This window comes from Panthera pardus, unplaced genomic scaffold (assembly GCF_024362965.1).
Source record: "Panthera pardus isolate Hobbes unplaced genomic scaffold, ASM2436296v1 HiC_scaffold_2, whole genome shotgun sequence".
Classification (NCBI taxonomy): domain Eukaryota; kingdom Metazoa; phylum Chordata; class Mammalia; order Carnivora; family Felidae; genus Panthera; species Panthera pardus.
Genome location: NW_026526765.1, coordinates 24,980,269 through 25,003,792, shown reverse-complemented (window position 1 = coordinate 25,003,792; position 23,524 = coordinate 24,980,269). Strand labels below are relative to the sequence as shown.

Here is a 23,524-nt window from a genome sequence, read left to right as displayed (position 1 = left end):
ACAAGAGATGGAAGGCCTTCTAAAAGTTAAACTTATAATTCTGCTTACAATATATATGTCCTTGGCTTCTCATATTTAAATGAATGTGCCAGTTCTGTCATTCAAATCAATGGAAATGAAAAAAAATCAGTGGTTTAAGTATCTTTTTACTGTTGATTACCAATAAGTCAAGAATATTTATCTGATTTTTGGAATAAAATTCAGTCAAAATGATAATTAAGGATTTTGATTTGAAAAGAAATGTAAACTGCGGTGTTGGCGTTTTGCATATTCATATTTCCATCTGCTATGGTGGACCCATAATATGACAAAAAACAAAGAATTCTGCTGCAAATCAAGTGTTTATATTGTTTAATAATAGTACAAACAAGTAAGGTAATGAGTAAACAAATACTTAGCCATGTCTATAATATAGATTGGAGGGGATTTGTTATAATGAACATGTAGCATCTCTATAACCTTCTAACAACCTCTAGATCTGTTCGACTTGTGGAGTATGGAGGTAAAATAGCTCAGTGGGAACAAAAAGGACCTGAATCCTTAACTCTCTTGTATTCACCTTGATCCCTCCATTTCGTTCAACAAATTGAATTGCCAGCAGGAGGACACAGGATTCCACAGACATAATGACGTGGAAGTTGGAGGATTTGGGATTGGGTCCTTCTTTGCCTTTCTATATTTTACTCTGCTTGCATGAGCCAGGCAATTGAACAGTTGCCTTTGGGTTTATGACCAAGGTCAGACATTCTAACTGTGCTGTTCTCCACACGAGCGACCGTGTGGAGAGTTTAAGATTCAGAAAGAGAACTGCTGTTACACAGGACATCTTAGCATCAAATAGCAAATTGAAGCTTTTGTCATTAAGAAAGGGAAATCAGTTGGTGACAGGGAAACACAATGAGGATTACTGCCAATATTGGCAGTTGGGAAGTTACTTTTGAAACATTTTTAAAAAGTACATTCAACCAGTGAGTGCACGGTCTCTTAAATACACTAACCAATTGAAATATAAAAATGTTAAATGGCTGAACATTAAATTTAAATGATGAAGAAGAAAGATGTGCCCAAGGCACTTGTCCTGACTCAGGGAGAAAAGATTATTGCAGGTCATTGAACCAGAATAGAAGTTTAGAGAAGGTTATCAAGGGAAATAAAAAGAAAAGACACATTTTCATCACAATGACCAAAAAGACTGCTAATTGCATATCTAATTTTAAAATGCTCACATGTAACTATTTTGAATATCACTGATGTATTCTGAAAATTAAAATCAAGGAAAAGTAAAAGCATTGTGCATTATAATAATGCAAACATATTTGTGTAGCTCTTTGAAACTAGTCTTAACATTTTTTTTTCCCTCTCTACCCTTGGGTTTCACACAGCAGGTTCTCAGCAGATATTTGTGGTATTGAGCCAGACGCAATCACCGAATGCCAGAGCGTGTTCTGGGAATGTTTTCTCATTTGCGCCTTGCAATGGCTCTGTGAAGTAGTGGATGTACAGGGGAAGGAAAATAACTGAGCTGTTACGAGGTCAGACAGACGCTGACCGCCAAGCCTAGCAGGCAAATACCTGAGTGCTCTGAGCCTTGGTTTACTCATCTGTAAGACAGGGATCTAAATCGCATCTAGTCTGTAGGGTTGTTGTGAGCTTCCAAGGAGTTAATACATCTGAAGCAGTGAGCAGAGTGTCTGGAACAAAGTAAGGCTCAGTAAATGTTAGCTGTGACGATGCTTTAATCTGATGCTGCTGTTTCAAGCGGCAGTCGTTAAATGGCTTCTCTGAATCACCTGTCAAATTAGCGCGAGGAGGTTTCTGCTCTTCAATTTATGATCTTTTCAGAAAAAAATTGGAATACAAGAAAGCAATATTTTAATGATAGCATCTTTTAAATGGTCTTTCAGAATGAGTATAATATTGCTTCATGTTTACTGAATTTGGATCATGTAATTAGAGGAATAAATAATTGTTCATTCCTAATTTTAAAGGTGTATATGGCTGACACTTTTATTTTTATGGGCTGTTAAAACATTACTGTCTAATTATCCTGAGACTAGTGGCTTTGCTGAATTGGGTAGACATTAATTTTAAGGACTCAAGAGAAAGGCATGTTAGGAAGACCTGTACATTAGAACCTCAAATAGAACCCAAATTTTCATGGTGTTTAAAAAAGCACAGCATATCTATTTTTGGTGGGGGGAAACTCCACAAGAGAAAACCATCATCAACTTCCAAAAAGGTAACATCAGAAAATATCTATGAAAATACACAGCTTGTCAAATTTCATAAAAAGAGATCTCCTGGTATGCTACTAAAAATAGAAGCTTCTAATGGAGCTTCATCTTATGTATACACTATGTGGAAGGAGAGGATAGAGAACACTGTGAAGAACAAAATGGAGGAGACAGGGAATGAAACACTGTTGTGGACTGTTTAATGATCAGGTGCAAATCTTTTGCCTAAAACTGTGCAAAGGTCTGAGCTTGAAATATATTCATCTTTGTATTAATGATTGGCCGCATCTTCAAAATCTAATCTATCTCTACTATGTTCTTCTTTTCTTATTGAACCTAATCTTAGACTATATGTGAATCATCACCAAGGAATTGCTACATTATATAAAGCTGGCAGGAGGGGTGTGGGGTTTTCTGAAAATGTGGAATTACAATGTTTCCCCCTTATTTTTCTATTAAGTTTACATAAGCCAAAGATAACCCAGATGGATATCATATAAAAGCAAATACTCTTCCTGTTCCCCCTTGACATGAAAACATGTATCACTTTCCATTTTGCCAGCATTGGTGACATTTTCACTCTCCTGACTGTCCAGTTTTGAAATCTCTGTCTGAACTTCTGCCTTTCTCTCTTTTGGCTTCTGCATCTAATTAATTGGGAAGTCCTGCTAAATCTCCCTCTGAGGTATGAGCTCACACCTGCTGTTCCTTTAAGAGTGCTTCCAATATTATCACCTCCTTTAGAAAGCTCTACTGAGCCCCACGCCCAGTTGACCCCTCTCCTTCATAGTTCCATAGTACTTTCTAGAGGCCCATTTTATCACTGAACTTGCCATGTTTTGTTATAGTCATTGCCAGTGATAATGCTGCGAACTGAAGCAGTGGTTGTCAAATTCCACCACATATTAGAATCATAAACAATTAAAAACCAACTCAGTCAGAATTTCGGGGTAGGTGAGACCCTGGCCAAGGCATTTTTAAAAGCAGCACTTTTCAAATGTTAATATGCATACAATTCACCGGGGATCTTGTTGAAATGTAGATTACGATTCAATAGATCTCAGGTGGGGCCCCAAAAGTCTGCATTTCTAACAAGCTCCCAGGTGACACTGATGGTGTTTATGCTAACTCTGCTACAAGCTGCCCCCAGATGGTCATGTTTTTTAGAAAAGAAATCGTGTTCTTTATCTGTATCTGTATGTATATCTGTATCTTTTTTTTTTTATTTTTTTTATTTTTTAATATATGAAATTTACTGTCAAATTGGTTTCCATACAACACCCAGTGCTCATCCCAAAAGGTGCCCTCCTCAATACCCATCACCCACCCTGCCCTCCCTCCCACCCCCCATCAACCCTCAGTTTGTTCTCAGTTTTTAACAGTCTCTTTGTATATCTGTATCTTGAGCTCACAAACTCTTACCCAATACAGACAACATCTTCCCTCCCTGTTGCCCACACCTTCCACCACCATTTTTAGGTGAGTAGAGGTGTGGAGACTTTTCTCATAAATCAGAATCCAGATTGTCAATATTTCAGCTCTAATTGGCCTTCCCCACTTTTATTCCCAGTAAGTGCCTCTCTCCCTAGCCCTGCCGTGTCCATGCTTCTGCATTAATCTTACTGGCCACAGGACACAGTGAAATGCTGGGGAGCATTCAGACAGCTTAGAGGAGAGAGGTCCAAGTTTTGAATGTGATCTTATCTATTCACCTCATTGTTACCAGAGCCTCAGGATTCTGTCTTCTCTTGTGCTCATGTGACTCGCCCTCTTTTCTCCTTCCACACCCGACAGCCCTCTGCTCCCACCCATTCTCGCATTTCCCTCACTCACCGTCCTCACCGTTGTCCCTACAGACTTACCACAAAGTAATGGAAACAACGAACATGAATACAAATATAAACAGATGGTTGTAGAGTAAAAAACTCTTCTACTTTAAGTGCTACTTGCTCAGCTGCATTACTTTTTCTTCGTTAACACTTCTGTCCTTTACAAGTACAGACCAATCTTTTTCATTTCAGGCCCAGAGGATGGACTCTAAGTAATGTTATTTCATTAGGCTAATAGCAAGATTTAAGGTTCTATTGGCCTTTGTACACCTGTAAGTGCCAGCCTACCTACAGTCCAGTGCTGTCCACAGTGCATGCTGAGGCATCCTGGGGTGTAGCAGGGAACCCACTGTGGTGCCAGGAAGTATTTTAACATTTCGAGGGAAATACTAGCAACACTTGGGCTCTGTGAGTCTCCTTGTGAATTACTAGGCCAGAGAAGTTAACAGTTTCAACAGTAGGTGGTGCTCCATTCCTTTCGATGATGTCATATATTTATATTTTCCCATCGAACTTGTGATAATAAGAGAGTACAATGCAAAATCAATGTGGAAAAGGAACTGAGGGGCAGCGTCTGATCTTAGAAGTTGCACAGTGCCTGGGAGATGCCCACATGCTGTAAGTAACTGTGGTTATTTATGAATAAAATTAAAATATTGGTTTTTCTGCCGATTGCTGTGTATTTTTTTCAAATAACTACTTATTTGTTAGAACATAAATACCTGTTAAGTTGTTTGGCTCTATTTCTTGTGTCCTAAGGGCACTGTAAAAACAATTATTGAAATATCAAGGGCACTGCAAACCAAGAATGTTTTGGAACCTCTGCTATAGTTTAATCTTTTTTTTTTTTTTTCTTTTTCCAAAAGTTTCTTGACCTTGTGGATCCAGATCATCACATCAGGTATGTGTTTTGTTCCATATCTATTTAAAAGTGGACCAGGGGCTCCTGGGTGGCTCCTCAGTTGGGCATCTGACTCTTGATTTCAGCTCAGGTCATGATCCCAGGGTTGTGGGATCCACACTGTCAGGCTCCACGCTGAGTGTGGAGTCTGCTTAAGATTCTCTCTTCTCCCTCTGCCCCTCCCCACTCTGTCTCTCTCTCAAAAAAAAAAAAAAAAATGTGTACCAACTTGTTGCCACAGAAGGAACAAACATTTTTTTCCCTTAAAAAATTATTTTGGCCTATTCTTAATTGTGATAAAAACACATTATACTCAAATCCTTTTGCCTGTTGATGAAGCATAATCCCAAAGATAGATTTGGGGAAATGCCCTATTTACAGTCTTAAACACATCTGATGCAGCAATGCTGGGAATCATGACAACTTCAATTATTGCCCTTGCTTCCCCCCCCCCCCCCCAGTAGACATCTTCTTATATGTTATAACTTCAAGGAGGTGGGGGTGGGGTAGGGATGATGGTAAGGTAGGGAAATAGGTCTAGCTGCCAATAAAATACCTACATCCAACTCGTTAAGTTGAAGCTATGATTGGGCAGGGATTTTGCCTCCATCTTCTACCTTTTCCATCCATTGGGAGACCCCTTAATTACCTCATTTTACTTCTGCAATGATATAAAAATCAATATTTGTGCATTACAGATAGATTTAGTAGAGTGTTTATAACTGATCTGCTTGCCAGTAATAATACTGTCTTTATGCACCTACTATGTGCCAGCCACTAGTTCCTGTCTCATGTAAGTCCATGCGGCAGGCTTCACTGCCTGCATTTTCCAGATGAAGAAACTAAAGCCCGGGAAGGTTAATAACCTGCCTTGGCCACACATGTGGCAGTGCAGCCATGCAGCCTCAGATCCCCTTGGAGTCCACAGCTCGAAACTTTTCCCCGTGGCAATATTACCTCTCAGAACTCTCATGGTAAAATTGATTCCTACGTGGTTTTATCCACTTCTGGTTCCAGGATCCTGAAATATCCCAGCCTTTCTTTAAGAACACGAAGTATTTTTGATATAAAATGGCCTCACAATTTTAGAAGAAAAAAGCATAAAGGAAAAAGGGGGGATCAGTTATTAAGAAATTTTAATCTTCTATGACAATAATGTTATTTGTATTGCAGAAAGTGCTTTAAAGGTGGTAAGATTATTATTATTATTTACAACCATTACTCTGTTAATATAGTGCTAGTCAAATTTCACAAGGAAATGGAGAGAAGTACAAATAAGTGGACTGTCTTTTTTCAGCAGTCACACAGCGTGTGAGTTTCACATCAAATTCAAGGCTAAACCCTTGGGGATCTGTGTTGATGTTCACCCCTCCACTGAATACTTCCTCTCCTACTTTATTCCACATTAATAATTCATTCATTGGAACAATGCCTGGTTACCTCAGCCCAAGCCATGGATGGCTTTCCTTCATTTATAATGGTAAATACTTAAAGAGAATATTTGCACACTGTTATTTAGGGGATATTTGATAACAGATTGAAATGTGAATGTGGAGCCCTTGGAATCTGCAAAATTTATGCTGTTTGCATGATATCCTAATATGATTGTTTCAAAATCATAGCTGTAATCATAAACAAAGACATTTTATCATTTCTGTTATGTTCATTCTCTGTTCATATAAAGGATATGTGACAATTATTTTTCTTATCAGTACCATATTATGAAACGCAGAAGCTACAAAATACAAATATGTGTCTATTTGTCCCCCCATCTCTGCCGCATGCAGATATTCTGCAACAAGAATGTAGCTGATGATAACATTTCAGTGAAACTCACGATGACAGTATAACTGAGCTGTTTCCCTGACTCAGCTCCAGTAACCTCCAAGGGCTATAATAAGTGATGCCCTCCTCACTCTACTTTCTAGAGTCAATAAAATGGTCAGATGATATTTGGAAATAGCACCTTTACATAACCATGTTTCTCTTTTGTGAACCTTGCCACAATTAAAGCACTATCTTTTGAAATGCCTGACTCCGGCCAGTTGAAACAAGACAAAACCAGCCATAGCAGCAACAATAACAGCGACCAAATCTAAGGCAATATGGTGGATTTTGCGGACAAAGGGCTCCATCTGGTCAGAGAATGGATGGCACTGTCGGGTGCAGTGTTAAGAAGTAGTTAATTTGAACCTGGCCAAAGGACTAACGCTCAGAATGTTTGCTTTCAGAATCAGAAAAAGGAACCTTCCTTCCCTTACAGCTTAATCGCTCTATTCCTGTTTTTAATACATCCTACTTTATAGAATAGCTGGACCACATTTTTCAAGCTAAAGTAAAAATTAAAGGATTTATGATAATCCTATGTGGATGGTTGTGGGCGTTTCGTTTTCAGCAGAAGCATTTCTTTCTTTGTTGCACTGCTAACATTTCTCAGCTTCTTGCTACAGTCTTCTTCCCGAAACTACTCAAGTGAAAAAAAAAAAAGTCTCACCAGATAAGCAACAATTCTTACTGTATTGGGGGAATGGTTCACATCCTCCCCGTCTATTTATTAGGAGTAACTTCTTCAGGCTTTAAAACCAGAATGTCAAAGTGCCCAATGGAATCCTACCTTGCCCACATACTGATAATCGGATCCCGTGTATTCCTCCAGGAGAAAGAACTGATTCCACATCCAGCTTCTTTTCGAACGGTTCAGCTCATTTTTGCTGTTTCCAGAGAGCTCCAGGGCCCTTTTCTTTGCTGGGAAACCACTAGTCCTCTTAGATAACGGAGTTGAGAAAGTTGGGTAGGGCTGACCAACCCAAAAGAGTAGCAAGAAGTACCGGTAAGTTCTCATTCTGATGACACAGTCCAGTCTCTGGGCAGTGGGTGCCCTGCTCCTTCAAGTGTCTTTGTTCACTGCACTCTGTCCAGTGTCATCCCTCCTTTCTTCCTTAATGTTCTTTGCTTGGCTCTCAGAGGATGTCTGGAAAGAATAATAACATATCAAACATTTTTAGAGATGCTTAAAATTCAGTGTTAGAGCAAATAAGCTCTGGAGAGAGAGGGCGGAAATTTCAATAGCAAAACAACAAAAATAAGTTGGCTATCAATTTTGAAATGAGGAAAATGTTCTTTCAGATATGCTAAATGGAAGGCATGTGCCGAGTAGGAAGCTGCTGTTTTCCTTTCTCCTTTTCTAGCGCTTAAAAATCCTATTTTAAGTAATAGCATTGCTGTAGGTCAACATGCCAGAGTGGATTATTTCACTACTCTCTTTTCCTCGCTAGTATGTGGGCTGAGATCTGGTTAGGAGAAACGAGTTTGTGTTTCTGATTCCATTTGCATATATATCCTCATGAACAAGTCTGAGGCAAAGAATATCACAGACAGTTTCAATTCAGCTGAAAGTGGATACTGTTGAATTTTCACTAAAATGTACTGAGTACCTGTGATGTGTCTGCATAAGTCAAGGCAGAGTCTGCTCTTCAGACTCTTGGCTCCAGCCATGGGTTGTGGTAGACTGGCCTGGGTCAAGGAAGGTTGGAAAAGACCACACATCTTCTTTTCAAAATGCATACTAGCACATTGAAGTTTCTGGAGTGAAATTTTGCAACAGCGATGCCAGCCTACATTTAATAAAGGATTTCTCAGACTTGACCAGGAAGCTGTTTTTCCTCATACGACCTAATAACATTATAGGATAATGTTTCAGAATTTGTATATAATAGAATATAGGAATTAAATGAGCAATTCTATTTAAATTTCTTTAGGAAATCCTGGGTTTTCATCTCTAAATTTTACATATATCATAAGCAATCAAGCCTATATGTATAAATTGGTCACAATGCCTATGTAATTTTAACAGGTGCATCAGGTATATCTCAATATCACAGTGAGAGTTGTCGGCTACAGGATCTCCAGAAAAGTCAGCTATTATACTTGTGAGTAATAATTTTCCAGGACAAATATTAACTTTCAAGAATGTAACCTCACATTAAAAAAAATCCTTGGGCCAGATTGCCTGGCAAAGATGTTACAAAGTGGTTTATATTTCATGTAATTAAAATAATACATGCCCATATCTCCATCCTAAACTTTTCCATATTTCTCGAAAAAGAATCTAACAAATGACTCCTTCATTGTACTATTTGAGATGGGAAAATTTCTTAAATTATACTAACCAAACATATGCAGTGCTTTGTAATGTAGAACATAACAGTAATTAAACTGGTTCATTCACGAAAGAAACACAGATAAAGAAACACGTTTTAGGTAATAAGAACAGAATTTTCTCTGTGTCTCCTATTATTGTAACAGTCTGTAAATTTATAGATGACCAGTGTTTTGATTTTTTTTTTTACCCCAGCAATGAGTAATTATAGCCACCAAACACATGGTTTAGTGGAAAGCTTTCTATTGGAATATAAGTGAGATATTTTATAGTGTTCAGCATTTTTAAACCTTTATTCCATTACTATGCATCTTCTTGACAGCAGGCTGGGGAAGTTGAAAATTCCACAGGTGAGTGAATTAATACTGTGACAATTAGTCATGCTGGAAAAATGCCAGGCAATCGTATACTTGTCATTATGTGGCCTTGGTACAGGTGTGGAATAACTGATGCTCGGTTAGGTAATGACGATTCTGTTCTTCTCGCGGATAGTATATAAAGGGGATTGAGGGAGCATATGGAGAAAAGCCCTCTAAAGACATCTATTCATTTTTAGCAGGAGAGATTACACTGAGGTTGATTCAGTGGAAATTGCATTTTTCTTAATTTCTCATATTCTCCATTATTTGCATAGACAAATCCTGCAGTGAAGAATTACACGTCTGTTGCTGCACTCAGTGTGTGCCCCATGGTGCTGGCAGGAAAGAGGGATACAGAGAATGGAGGTGTCAGCTGTTTAAAAGGCAGACTCCTAAAGGCCATTTTAAAGAAAAATCGATCCCTGTGGGTGTTGTGTGGAAACTCTACAAGCTGTTGCCACTTGAATATTAAATATTAGTTCTTTTTAATATCACAGATACCAAAATGTCAAGTATTTTTCTTTCTTTCTTTCTTTCTTTTTTTTTTTTTTTTTTTGCTTAGTTGGTAATGAGCTTTTAAAGTGATGCAAATTTAAGCAGTGTTTGCAAGTATGCTAGAACATCTAGTTTTGCTATAACCCAGCTCTTTTTGTATCAACTTGGCAGGGTGTGCCCTTGTTAAAAACTCAATATGCAAAATTACTAAAATTACTATGATCCGCTCATATTTAGTGTTAGCTTTTTAGAGGGATAGACTTCTGTGTGAAATTCATAGTTTAAAAAAACTCCAACAAACTGAACTGTTGAATATATAACTTAGCATTCTCATTTAATACTTTGTAATAGGCAAGATTGCATGGTGGTTAAGATTATCAATGCTGGAGCCAGATTGCCTGGGTTTAAATCCAGACCCTGTCCATTAGTTGCTGTGAACTTGGGAAAATGCTTAATCTCATCTGTACCTTAGTTTCTTCTTTGTAAATGGGGATAATTACAGTAACTACCTCATAGTGTGTTGTAAGGATTAAGTCATTCCATGCAAAGCACTTCTAACAGCGCGTGGCGCTTAATAAGGTCTTAATAAGTATCAACTGCTATTATTATTATTACTGTTGTTATTACTATTGTTATTGTTACCATGATGCATTGCATATTAAGAATCCATCTATAGCACACTGCAAAAGTCTGCAAAAGATAGCATGGTTCCCTCTTATGCTTGAATATTTTTTAATTTTTCTAGAAGCACTTCCGAGCAAGTCAAATTCTTTTTTTTAGTCAAATTATTTTAAAATTAAAAAAATAGAACGTCTTTAAAAATCAAAAGCACACCATTTGCTAATCATTTTCCTCTGTGTAGACTTCAATTCAGGATTTCATAGTAATAGTATAAAAACAGAGAGGGTGGGAGCTTTATGCCCACTGACTGCATGAAGAATGTGGGCAAAAAGGAAAGTTCACTGGAGGATGGACTCATTCATGGAATCTGTGCTTTTTTCCCCCCTTTCCATTAAAATTTTTTTTAATGTTCATTTTTGAGAGAGACAGAGAGAGCACCTAAGTCTGATGCTCAACCGACTGAGCCATCCAGGTGCCCTTCCTTTCCATTTTGTTGTGTTAAGGTTTTGAAAGTCATCTTTATTCAGGTGGAAAAAATCAGAACCCAGTTTCAACGTAGTAATTTTGCCCTTGTAAAAATGATACCGGACAAACATGTCTTTGTGTAATTTATGTGCTATTTTTATTCTAACGTTATACTGGATAAGAATATGATAAAGTTTAAATGAGTGATATGTATATATTTTAGATTTTACTTAATTAAAAAATATGAAATAAAAACATATGCCAAGCATACTCTTAGATTCAAAAAACAGGATTCTTAGGATGCAGAATTGCCATAGGTCAAGGAGGGAAAAGCCCAGTGTAGCACAACTTTGAGAAATATGGGAAAGTTGCTGACTTGTAAGCAGTCAAAATACAGGAGTACCACATGGCAAGTAGTAATCAGCTATGCAGGCTCGTTTTGTAGATGTCAAGAAGTAAACCAAAAAGATAAAGAGTTAGGGCATGCATAGACACTGAATTTTAAAATAGGAGGCAGGCATGGTATTCAGTCAGGAAAGAATCAGAAGGTTAGAGCGCGAGAGAGCAAACAATGCAAAACAACGTAGAGATTGTACCTTTTTGCCCCCATCCCCTCATGGCACTAAGAGCAAATCAGTTAGAAATATCAAAAACTCTATAAAAACAAGACTTGAGCTGCCTAATTGCAGCTTAATGGCAGCTTAGCAATGGACTTAAAAGATTACTTGATAGACTGCGTCTCTACTTTTTATTTTCTTTTTGCTGGGATCTGGGTTTTTTGGGGGGATTTTCTGTTTCTTATAGGCCATCATTTGTACGCTCTGAAATGTGATATGCGAAAGTGGTTGATCCGGAAAAATAGTTTGAGTCATTGCAGAAGCCCTTTCTTAGCGATGTGTAGAAGGTAATTAAGATGTTTATGGATAGGGGCACCTGGGTGGCTCAGTCAGTGGCCTGTCTGACTCTTGATTTCGGCTCAAGTCATGATCCCAGGGTTGTGCGATCGAGCTTCACGTCTGGCTCCATGCTGAGCATGGAACCTGCTTAAGATTCTCTCTCTCTCTCTCTCTCTCTCTCTCTCTCAACCTCCCTCTCTTCCTCCCTCCCTCCCTCCCTACCTCCCTCCATCTCTCTCTCTCCCTCCCTCTGTCCCTCTCCCTGCTTTCTCTCTCAAAGATAAAAAAAAATTAAAAAAACATGTTTATGGATAGTGGGGCAAGGCCCACACAGCATTGATAATTGCATATGTTGTAACTTAATTTGCCTGGCAGCCAGTATGCATATACATTCAATCTTCACGCGAGTATGTAGCCAAGTCCAGCTTTTATTTAATGAAAGCCATTTAGGAGGAGCCTGGAACTCATTAATTCACGAGCTACCAGTTTAGAATATGTGATAATTAATGCACAAGCTCGGCTAAAGTTTTCCTTTGATTTGCAAAACCTTTTTCCCTAGATTATTGGAAATTAATAATGTAAAAATATTTCATAGGGATATATAGAATGAGAAGATAAACTACAGTGTCTTCAAGTTCCCTAGAGTCCTTTGGAATCACCTTCTATTTGCAAATCATTAATATGCTAATTAAAAACTTCTCTATTGATTGAATTGCTTCTCTGGTGACTTATGTTTGATAACAGTCTGAATGTCTCAACTGTGTTATCTGGTTTTGAGATACTGATTTTATTATGCTATTTACAAACAAATAAGTAAATATTAAACAGGTTTAAAAGCAATATAATTACTTTAAAGTTTTAGAATTCAGACTCAGCATACATTTGTTCTATTATTGTTGATTAATTCTAATCAGTGCAATATTACTATAATGCTACCTAGGCTTACAAATTAAACCAAGCACGTTCATTCTTTGGTATGCAGAGCCTTAACCTGGGCACTAAAAACATAGGAAGCATTCAATAAAACAACATTCTTAATATACTTTAACCATTTACCATAGTGAGAGAATATTTTAAAATCTGGTAGGAAACCGTTTCTTTGTTGTTTTTTTTTTAATTTTTTTTAACGTTTTTTTATTTATTTTTGAGACAGAGAGAGACAGAGCATGAACGGGGGAGGGGCAGAGAGAGAGGGAGACACAGAATCGGAAGCAGGCTCCAGGCTCTGAGCCATCAGCCCAGAGCCCGACGCGGGGCTTGAACTCACTGACCGTGAGATCGTGACCTGAGCTGAAGTCGGAGCTTAACCGACTGAGCCACCCAGGCGCCCCAGAAACCGTTTCTTTGAATAAATAGTGTTGCATATAAATGCTGTAGCATGGTATTTTGCATTGATGCTGCTTACAAAAAACACTTCTGAAAATATTGTCTATACATGAGTCATCCTAACCCATTGGCAGAACCCATTAGCAATGCTTTGGCATATGTATTATAAATCCCTCACTAAGTTCTGGTACATTTTCTCACCTTAGATCATTAATGAAGTAGAAAACAACTGGTTATTTACAACTACTTAACATTTCTCCTGACTCTATTGTATTCCAACTCTGAGCCTGAAATTGCTCTAGTCCCACAAAGCCTTTGGGTGCAGTGGGGGTGAAGATGGTATTTACTCCATTAAAACCTAGCAAATTTAAGAAACAGAACTGTGATATCAGGATAAACCAAACAGAGGGCAGCCAAAGGTACCCGTGCCTTTCTTCAAGTAAATCTTTAAAAACATCCATGTTCTTTATTCTGAGAGAGGAGCTTTACAACCAATTAAGTTTTTTCAAGATCAATTATCCGCTCTCCCAAGAAACTTTGTTTTGAATAAGTTGCCTCCTGCTGTGCATAAAAAGTCTACAGTACATGGCTGATCCTCTAGAAGTGGTGGCATAAGGATAGAACCAATTTAAAATTTTTGGTAGAGATTTCACATGAAGTCTTCATTTCTAAACTTCCATTTCATTTTTCTGTAAATGTCAAAGTCACTGTTGAGTAAAATTGGTTCTGTTTCATGTGTGTAATGAACTCCACTGAAATGTGTCAAACAGCTTTGGCACCTCTCATCACGTAGCATTTCTCTTGTGCCAATGAATCATCATGGCAACAGCCATCAAATGATGCCTGTTTTTTTTTGTAAATGTTTATATTTGTGGATAATATGCCAATCTGTTTGCAAACTGATGTATTTCCAGATGAAGCTATTTTAACAGTATTACCCTCGTTCTAAAATCACATTCCACACATTGCATTAATGAAGATAAAATCAAATGTGTTACAGCACATAAAATGGTGTTTCATGTGTAGTTGAGGCTCAAGGAATATTTGTTGATGTGAAATACTCATTTGGGACAAGAAACCCCCAAAAGCACGAATCAGAGGATAAAGACGAAGTTCTTTTTCCACATGGGGAAAGAATTCCAACCTATTTTATCATGAGAGAAAGTTATCAGGGTATGGTTAGGAACGGACTCTGGCACACCACACATCTGGATTAGAAGCTCAGCCCTACTCAACACTGGCTGGGGATCAACACGTGTCTCAATTTCTTTATAACATGGGACAATTTTAACAGTACCTACCCCATAGGATGCCTGTGAGGATAAAATGAATGAATTCATGTGAGGTGTTAACAGTAAGATGGCCATAATTACCTAAGCTGTGAAAAAAAAAAAATCTCAGCAGAGGACACACATAGGCTATACCAGGAGCAGAGTTTTGCCTCTTGTGTATTTCTTGTTTGCAATTGAACAGTTAAACCAAAATCAGCCACCAATCTTTAAAGATCAGTGCATGCTCATTTCTGGATTAAGTTGATATCAGGAGTTCTGGTGACATTTTTATTTCTGGAGTGGACGGAGCTCCCTTCCCAAGCATGGCAGGTGCTTTCCCACCAATCCTTAATGACGCTGTTCAATTGCTTGTTTCATTCCTTTATGCATGTTGCCTGGCTCCTGAGGGTGTCTGGGCTTGTAGATGTTGTCTTTTCCCAAAAGATTTACTCAGGCAAACAAAGGAAAAGAGAAAGCATTTTACACCTTTAATTAGATATTCATAGCATGAATTTTAAACAACTTCTGTAGCAAACTATATGTCTAGGTTGCAGAAATGTATGAAAGACTTGATTTCATATTACTCCTTGCTTGTAAGTTAGGCTCTTTGGGAGCTACATTAATTCTTCTGGATGCATAGCCATTTAAGACAATGAAGCTTGAATAAGACTGCAAGATGTCAAAACCCACTTGTACATTAGTGTGAATGATTTCAATGAGTTTGCTCTTCTTTTTCAATAGCTCAATGAGAGGGCAGGCTGAGAGTATTGGCTGGGAGCTGGGGTCGGCTGGAGACAAGGGTTTCTTAGTAGGTGTAAGGAGTTCAGGGCAGATTTAAATTTATTGAATTGTAAAAGCAGGAGTCACATGGTTGGGTTTATCATTAAGTCGTTACGAAACTTGGCACATCACAGATGATTCTAAAGGCTCATACTGCTGCAAAGTGTCATAAGGAGTGGAGATGTTGTATTTAATTTTTCCTGATATTATATCTAAGCCTTTCATCAATTACATGAAGTCTAATAAGTAGTAATACTAGTTAAATCTGCTGTGTTCCATCCCTGACCTTATTATGTGAAGATACTATGCTACCATAGACATGTTTTAATTTAGCCCTCATGCCCATTCTGTGAGGTGGATAATCTTATAATTTCTGCTGATGAGAAACTAAAGCTTGGAGAAGTTGAGTAACTTGTCCAAAGTGATGCCATGGGTGTGTAATAACGCCAGATCCTGACCTTGGCACCAGAGTCCTTGCTCTGAACACACCTTGAGGAGTCACAGCTCATGATAAGTGCTCAGTATGGTTGTGACTTTAGAATGGAGTCTTCATGACTTCCCTAAAATTGTAACAGCCATACAGGTTCCTAGAGGTAAAAATAGTCATCACTAAGTACATAAGCTAGATAAGAACAGCAAAGGTTTGCTCTGTGCCAGGTAATGGAATAAATGCTCTATAAACATGTAAGTCTTTTTTTTTAATGTTTATTTATTTTTGAGAGAGAGACACACAGAGAGAGAGAGAGATGGAGTGTGAGCGGGGGAGGTGCAGAGACAGAGACAGACACAGAATCTGAAGCAGGCTCCAGGCTCTGAGCTGTCAGCGCAGAGCCTGACACAGGGATCAAACTCACGGACTGCAAGATCATGACCTGGGCCAGAGTTGGATGCTCAACCGACTGAGCCACCCAGGTGCCCCTAAAGATGTAATTCTTTAAAAACATTTAAAAAAAAATTTTTTTTTTAACGTTTATTTATTTTTGAGACAGAGAGAGACAGAGCATGAATGGGGGAGGGGCAGAGAGAGAGGGAGACACAGAATTGGAAGCAGGCTCCAGGCTCCGAGCCATCAGCCCAGAGCCCGACGCGGGGCTCGAACTCACGGACCGCGAGATCGTGACCTGAGCTGAAGTCGGACGCCCAACCGACTGAGCCACCCAGGCGCCCCAAGATGTAATTCTTAAACAAGAATCCTTTGAGATGGAGACTATCATCCTTACCCTCTGCTTCAGAGATGAGAAACACAGGTTTCGAGGGACTGGATCCTTTGCCCAAGGATGCACAGCCAGTGGTTGGCAGAAGCTGGCTAAAACCCAGCTAATCTAGAGGCTCCTTCTTAACTATAACATTCATTGTCTCATTTGTAGTTTGCTCATGGAGACAGCATCTAGGTTTTACTTACCCTCATTTCAGACAAAATTTGAACAAATTTATCACCAGGTTTCTAAATCCCCAGCAAATTAAAGAGATTGGTCTAAGGAGTGCTGGAGGCTGGAGTACCAATTTTAGTAGGAGGCGATGGCTGAGGGGGGCAGAGAGAATGGCTACAAATGGCCAGCAGAAGAACTAAAGACAAAGGATGGAGTCAGGGGCTGGTCTGGGGAAGTAGTGATGCTCTGTGTTCCTATGCCAAGAACAGTGCCTGTGCAGAGTGACAGCGGATAAGCATTTGTAAAATAAGTGTGTGTATGGATGAATGCACAGGCGACTGAGTGTAAGAATGACTCAGTGCCTGAATTAATGACAGGATGACTCATGGGCATGAGGATGAACATATGAATTCTTAGCAGCACTTGAGGGTACTACGATGTTGCAAATCTAGCAATGAATATTCATAACGATGACCTGGAATCATTAAGAAAAGGTCCAAGTCTCTTGAATGCTGGAGAAGTCATGGATATGTACAATAAATCTAAGTACGACGACTATCAAAAGTTGTTGTGGTGGTGTTTAGGAGAGCTGGGTTTTAGGTACCACTTTGTTTCTGTCTTTCTCTTCCCATTTCATCTCAGACAAGCTTCTCTATCTCTCTGAGCTTATGTATGAAATTAGGGCTGGAGTGCTATTACCAGGGAGAGCATAGCATCGTGGTTGGAAGCACAATCCAGCAAGTTCACCCATTTGTATCCCAGCATCACTACTCATTAGTCTTGAGGAGTTGTCAAGTGGTTTGACATGATGTGCTTCAGTTTTCTCATCTTCAGATTGGGAATAGTAAACTTTGGGGTCTTGGTGGAGGGACTTGATAAATAAAACCTGGTTTCTCTTTCAAAGAAATTTTCAAAGAAATTAAGAAATAAAATGAAGAAGTGTGGGGCAGCTGGGTGGCTCAGTCAGTTAAGCGTCAGACTCAGACTCTTTAAAAAAATTATTTATTTATTTATTTTTGAGAGAGACAGAGACAGAGAGTGCATGTGTGTGGGAGGGGGTCAGCAGGGAGGGAAGGGGCAGAGAGAAAGGATCCCAAGCAGGCTCTACACTGTCAGCGCAGTCTGATGCAAATCTTGAACTCACAAACTATGAGATCATGACCTGAGCCAAAATCAAGAGTTTGCTTAACAAACTGAGCCACCCAGGCGCCCCTAAGCATCAGACTCTTAGTTTCCCCTAAGGCCATGACTTTATGTTTCATGAGATGGAGCCCCTTGTTGGGTTCTCTTCTGCCCCCCCAGCATGGAGCCTGCTTTGGATTCTCTCTCTCCCTCTCTCTCTGCCCTTCCCCTGCCTGCAGTCGCTCTCAAAATAAATGAACCTTGAAACAAAGAAGTGTTAGAAGGAGACTAAGCTATCACATTTATTACTAAAATAATAAAAGGCAGATTGGAAAGGTAGCTTAGTGTGACAGCCGAGCAGGCTTGCTAAGTAAACCCCAGCATTAGTCAGAGGCCCCCTGGAGTCAGGGTTGCATTTCGCTTTGTCTTTTACAAAAGCCACGGAGCAGGCTCTGATTCTACATGCAGCGCCAGAGAGAATTACTTCCTGCTCCCACTTCTGGACAGCTAAGGTACAGAACCTGGATGTCTGAAGAAATGATCCCAAGGAATCTGTTTTCATACTCAATAATTTAAAAAGATCATTAGATGGGGCGCCCGGGTGGTTCAGTCGGTTGAGCACCAGACTTTCAGTTCAGGTCATGATCTCACCGTTCATTGGTTGGAGCCCCCACGTCAAGCTCTGTGCTGACAGCTCAGAGCCTGGAGCCTGCTTTGGATTCTGTGTCTCCCTCTCTCTCTGCCCCTCCCCCACTCATGCTCTGTCTGTCTGTCTCTCTCTCTCTCAAAGATGAATAAATGTTAAAAAAATTAAAAAAATTAAAAAAGATCATTAGAGACATCTGTGATCTTGAGAGCCACTAAGTCATGTACTAATTACCAACAATTCTTGTATTCATAACTTTGCTTTTTGGAGTTGTTTACAGCATCACTAAAAGGAAAATGTATGAATAATTTACAGATGGGGAGTTTGAAGCTTCCCTTAAAATATCTTTCACTTCAGGTCAATCAATGCGTTCTAGGCAAAATGAATTCTTTTCCATCTTTCTTCATCTTTCCGACTACACACACACACACACACACACACACACACACACACACGAGGTGGGGGGCGAGAGAGAGCGAGTGAGCAAGCAAAAGGGATAATTATCTAGATGTTTTTATGTGCTTTGGACATTTGCCGGTTAGCACTGAAAACTACATGCTATTCTCACCCAAAAGGGTAGCACTATTTATAGCTGTGTAGCTCTTTATACCAAGTTTTAATGGGAAAAAATAATCGAACCCCCACTTGATGTTTGGATAGCTTCATTCATTCAATGTGTTTTATGTAACATTTTATCTGCAGAGGATTCATAACCTAAATTAGATGCTTCTCATAATATCCTGGTGTAATAACTTAGAAGACATTTAATTGAATAAATACTGTATAACAACGTAAAGGGGTACTGCAACATTTAAAGATTTATTCCCTGAGACGTACTAAAGTTGAAGGAGGTCTGTGCAGGTAGTGGCATCTTAACTAATCCAGGCTAATGTTAACTGACCATCAAATTAAACCTTCACAGACAGGAAGACAATGTGCTTCAATGGGTTGCTGGATGTTTTATCAATTTTGATTGCCTTCATTTAAAAACTTTAATTAGAACCTCTGTTTACTTGAGTCAAATTGTGCATAAAATATCATGCAAAACATTTTAAGAGGGAATTTTAATTATACCACTAAAGAAATGCCCTTGTTCAATGTTTACTAAACACTTGCCAGAACAAGTTAATTAATACATGTTTAAATAAGTGAAAGAAAAGGAAGGGAAACAAAAAAAAAATCATGTTCATCTTTTGTCAAGTTTTACTGCAGTTGTCAAAGAAGTTCAATTTCTAATTTAACGACTGTGCTGTTACAGTGTACATGTGTAATTATAAACAATGGGGCACCGGAACACAATGACGGCCAGCGGAAAGCTAATTCCCACTGGAAGTTGTTGTTCAAAATAATTGTGCATTGTTACTTGATGTTCTGCAGTCATCAAATCAAGCACTTTGTAGTGCTCATTCATCTATTTATTTATTCCATGGTAGAAGATTGGAATGTTCAGTTGGCATCTAATATGGACTTTTAATTGTTTAAAGCTACAGAAAAATGCTTTTTAATAGAAAAACCATAATGTGTAGACAAAAAAAAATTTGATGATGTTGAATTTTTAGTTCTCATTTTAATATGCCACCAACTTTTTGACTTTATTTTTTTTTTTAGAATCCTAATTTTTCTCATGTATGAATGTAAACCATGATTGGCTATGTTAGTAAAGATTGATATTGGTAAACATTTGATAATTTACTAGAAAAGCAAAATGAAATCAATGTTTCTTGGATATACCCTATCTCAGTAGCTTTATGAAAAATTGGAAGAAAAAGTACCCAAATTAACTTAGAAATCTTCTGGAGAAAGAAAATGCACATATCCCATTAATGATCTCTACCATAATTAAGAAGCCTATTCTCTTACATAGCATAACCCACACAGTCCTATTGTAGTTTACTCCACTAGTGTTGAAACTGATCACCAAATTTCTCAAATCCTGTAAGAAGCCACAACCTGTGCTGGTTTGGGAAGCGACAGTGACTTAGGAGCAGGTCTCCCTTGAGTGTCCTACTTGAGGTTCCACTGATGGGCATGGCCAGGCCCATCAAGACAGTTAAATTAAGCCTCAACGGGATTGTTATAAAAATTACATATGATACAGTATGTAGAACACTCACCATGTTGCCGTGTAAACAGGCACTGAATATGAGTAGTATCCTTTTTGGTAAGCTCATTCATTGCTTACAAAGAACTGATCTTATGCAGTGCAAGAATAGTACATATGAACAATCTGCAGTCTTTGGGCCACTTAGTAAAAAACATGAAGTCAAAATATCATAAAAGGCAGCCTACTTAAAAAACAAAACAAAAAGTGTTTTCTTCTATATATTATTTTTCTTTAAAAAATTTTAAAAATATTTATTTATTTTTGAGAGAGACAGACAGAGCATGAGCAGGGGAGGGGAAGAGAGAGAGAGAGAGGGAGATACAGAATCCAGGTGGGCTGCAGGCTATGAGCTGTCAGCACAGACCCCGATGCGGGGCTCAAACCCAGGAACCACAAGATCATGACTTGAATTGAAGTCCGATGCTCAACTGACTGAGCCACCCAGACAACCCTCTTTAAAAATTTTTTTAATGTTTATTTTTGAGAGAGAGAGAGAGAGAGAGAGAGAGAGAAATGGGCAGAGAGGGAGACACAGAATCTGAAGCAGGCTCCAGGCTCTGAGCTGTCAGCACAGAGCCCAGTGCAGGGCTCAAAACCATGAACAGCAACATCATGACCTAAGCCAAAGTCGGATGCTTAACTGACTGAGCCACCCAGGCGCCCTCCGACATCCCTCTTTTAAAGAAGAAAACTTTATATCTAGAAAAAAGCATGTTTGATACTTAAGCATGCCACTGACTTGCTCTGTAATTTCAGCTGGCAGGGGAAATAGAATTTCCTAATGAATTTTTCCTAATAAAATAAGAACCTGAAGTGCCAGCATGTTTGCACACCTACCAATTATGAAGTGAGTTTCCCAGGATATTAAAACTAAGCCAAAATATAATTTAGTCCTATAAACTACTGTCAAACTCAGCTGTAGTTACATTTGAAGGATCAGGAATTATTTGATTAGCAATTGATTAATGGGCTTTAATGTGACTGATTATTTTTTCCAAAACACAGAATTTCTTTGTAAAATGAGTATTTTTTCCTATGAAGAAAATATTATATGTACCTAATATATATGTATAGATATATATTTAAACACTGTAAAGGCATCTTTGAGAGTCAAGTGTTTCTGACATCCTAACCTTAGAAGATGTTGCAACTCTGTCACTGATACTTCAGATGACTGTAAATAAAGATCAGGTATCCGTAGTTATAAATACTCTGTTTCACATTTTCTTTAGCAACAGCAAAAAATTTCAATTAATTGAATCTCAGCCAACTACAAATAATGCCAGAAGTGCAATACTTGGTGTACCAGGTCATGGGCAAGCATTAATTAAGATGCAAAGGATCAGCACTAAAGGCCCCCAATACCGGATTTTTGTCCCAGAATTTTTTTTTGATGGGTATGGACTGAAATATCTATAAAATGCACTTTCAGCTATATGGGAAAAGAGAGAATTGGGTACACTCTTTATTTTGCTTGCTCTGGAATTTTTGATAAAGTTCTGAAGTGTCATTTTTGAAAATGAAGATGAAAATAATCTTACTTAAGGATTTTTATTTATAGACTAGAAAAGCCCTTTAAATTCCATGTTATATTTATTTGTTTAAATCTTTATTTTGAGAGAGAGAGAGAGCATGAGCACACTCTGCATGTGAGCACCAGCAGGAGGAGGGGCAGAGAGTGAGGAGAGAGAGAATCCCAAGCAGTCTCCGTGCTGTCAGCACAGAGCCCTATACGGGGCTCAGTCTCACCAACCATGAGATCATGACCCGAGCCAAAGTCAAGAGTCAGGCACTTAACTGACTGAGCCACCTAGGCGTCCCCATGTTATCTTTATTCTAAAGGAACACCGATTCAATGATTTTCCATTGGAGAGATGGAGGGGAAGATGAAGATCTTTTTAAAAATGGTTAAAGCCACCAAATGTGAAATTTGTGAACTATGATGTACTGATTTAGAAATTTTTCCCCCAAATAACCCCCCAAAAGGCCAATAGTAATTATTTTCAAGAGACAATCCACAATCTTTCATAGTATCTAAATTTTGAAGGGCAGTATAATGGTGTGCATGCCCATGTGTGCGTGCCTGTGTGGGGTGTGTGTGTTTGTGTGTGTGTGTGTGTGTGTGTGTGTGTGTGTGTGTGTGTGTGTTGCTTTCCAGAATGTAGATATTTCTTCATGTTGCTTTATGGTAGTTGAGTTCAAACAAGAAGAATTCTCAGAAAAAGATCAGTACAACTTGTTAGCCTCCAATTTATCATCCACCTATCCAAGATTTAATGGTTGTGTTAACCCGGAGTCTCAAGAATAATTATAGTCTAAACCAAGTCCTTAAAGTAAGGAGATGAAAAGAACTGTATAAAGCGAAGGCTGTCATGAAATAGAAATTGCACAAGCAAGGGAACTTTCATCGTGTTGAGTAAGTACTTTACTATGGGATTCTTTTTTAAATTAAGGTGCCAGGTAAGTTGGATGAAAATAAAATATGTATGATTAGCAGGGAATACCTTGGCCCAGAGTAGTTGGATAGGAGTGGAAAAAGGACAGAGAGGTGGCTTTTTCCCCCCAAGTCATTACCAGCTTAGTTCACAGAAAAGTTATTTCAAATACTTTCTTTGAAAGACTGCTTTGAGGTCTGCTTTTAATTTGAACAGTTAAATATCATATTCATGCCAATGAATCTTTTTCCTCGTTTTAATATCATTAAGAAGAAAGCCTCCCAGGCCAGAGTGAATAGTGTAATTGCTTAAAAGAAGAAATATATAACATGCATATTTAATTCAAACCTTTAAAACAATTTCCTTATGTTGACTTGGCACCTTTGTTTATGTAAGACAGCCTTTTAGTTTTTTAAAAAACTAAACTACATAGTACCATATGGAAAAATCTCTAGAATAAGATTTTAGCAAAATACTCTTTCACAGCTCTTTCTCCGGTTGTATCTGTCTT

The 23,524-nt window shown here is 38.5% G+C and overlaps 1 protein-coding gene and 1 long non-coding RNA gene across 6 annotated transcripts in view; both read right to left on the bottom strand.

The window, feature by feature from the left end:
* Window positions 1-23,524, bottom strand: part of CDH6 (cadherin 6) — a 127,046-nt gene that overhangs the window by 47,593 nt on the left and 55,929 nt on the right. For 4 of the 5 annotated variants that reach the window (XM_019450732.2, XM_019450737.2, XM_019450733.2 and 1 more), the window contains one exon: window positions 7,579-7,935. In XM_019450732.2, coding sequence (XP_019306277.2) covers window positions 7,579-7,806 — 228 coding nt within the window. In that variant the 5' untranslated portion in view covers window positions 7,807-7,935. Of the gene's footprint in view, window positions 1-7,578; window positions 7,936-8,398; window positions 8,557-23,524 lie in introns of those variants that run through there. The other variant, XM_019450736.2, reaches the window with a different exon arrangement.
* Window positions 323-5,393, bottom strand: LOC109267753 (uncharacterized). Its single transcript, XR_002080243.2, has 2 exons — window positions 4,352-5,393; window positions 323-1,834 (listed from the first exon to the last, which is right to left on the bottom strand). It is a non-coding gene; the product is annotated as an uncharacterized LOC109267753 (long non-coding RNA).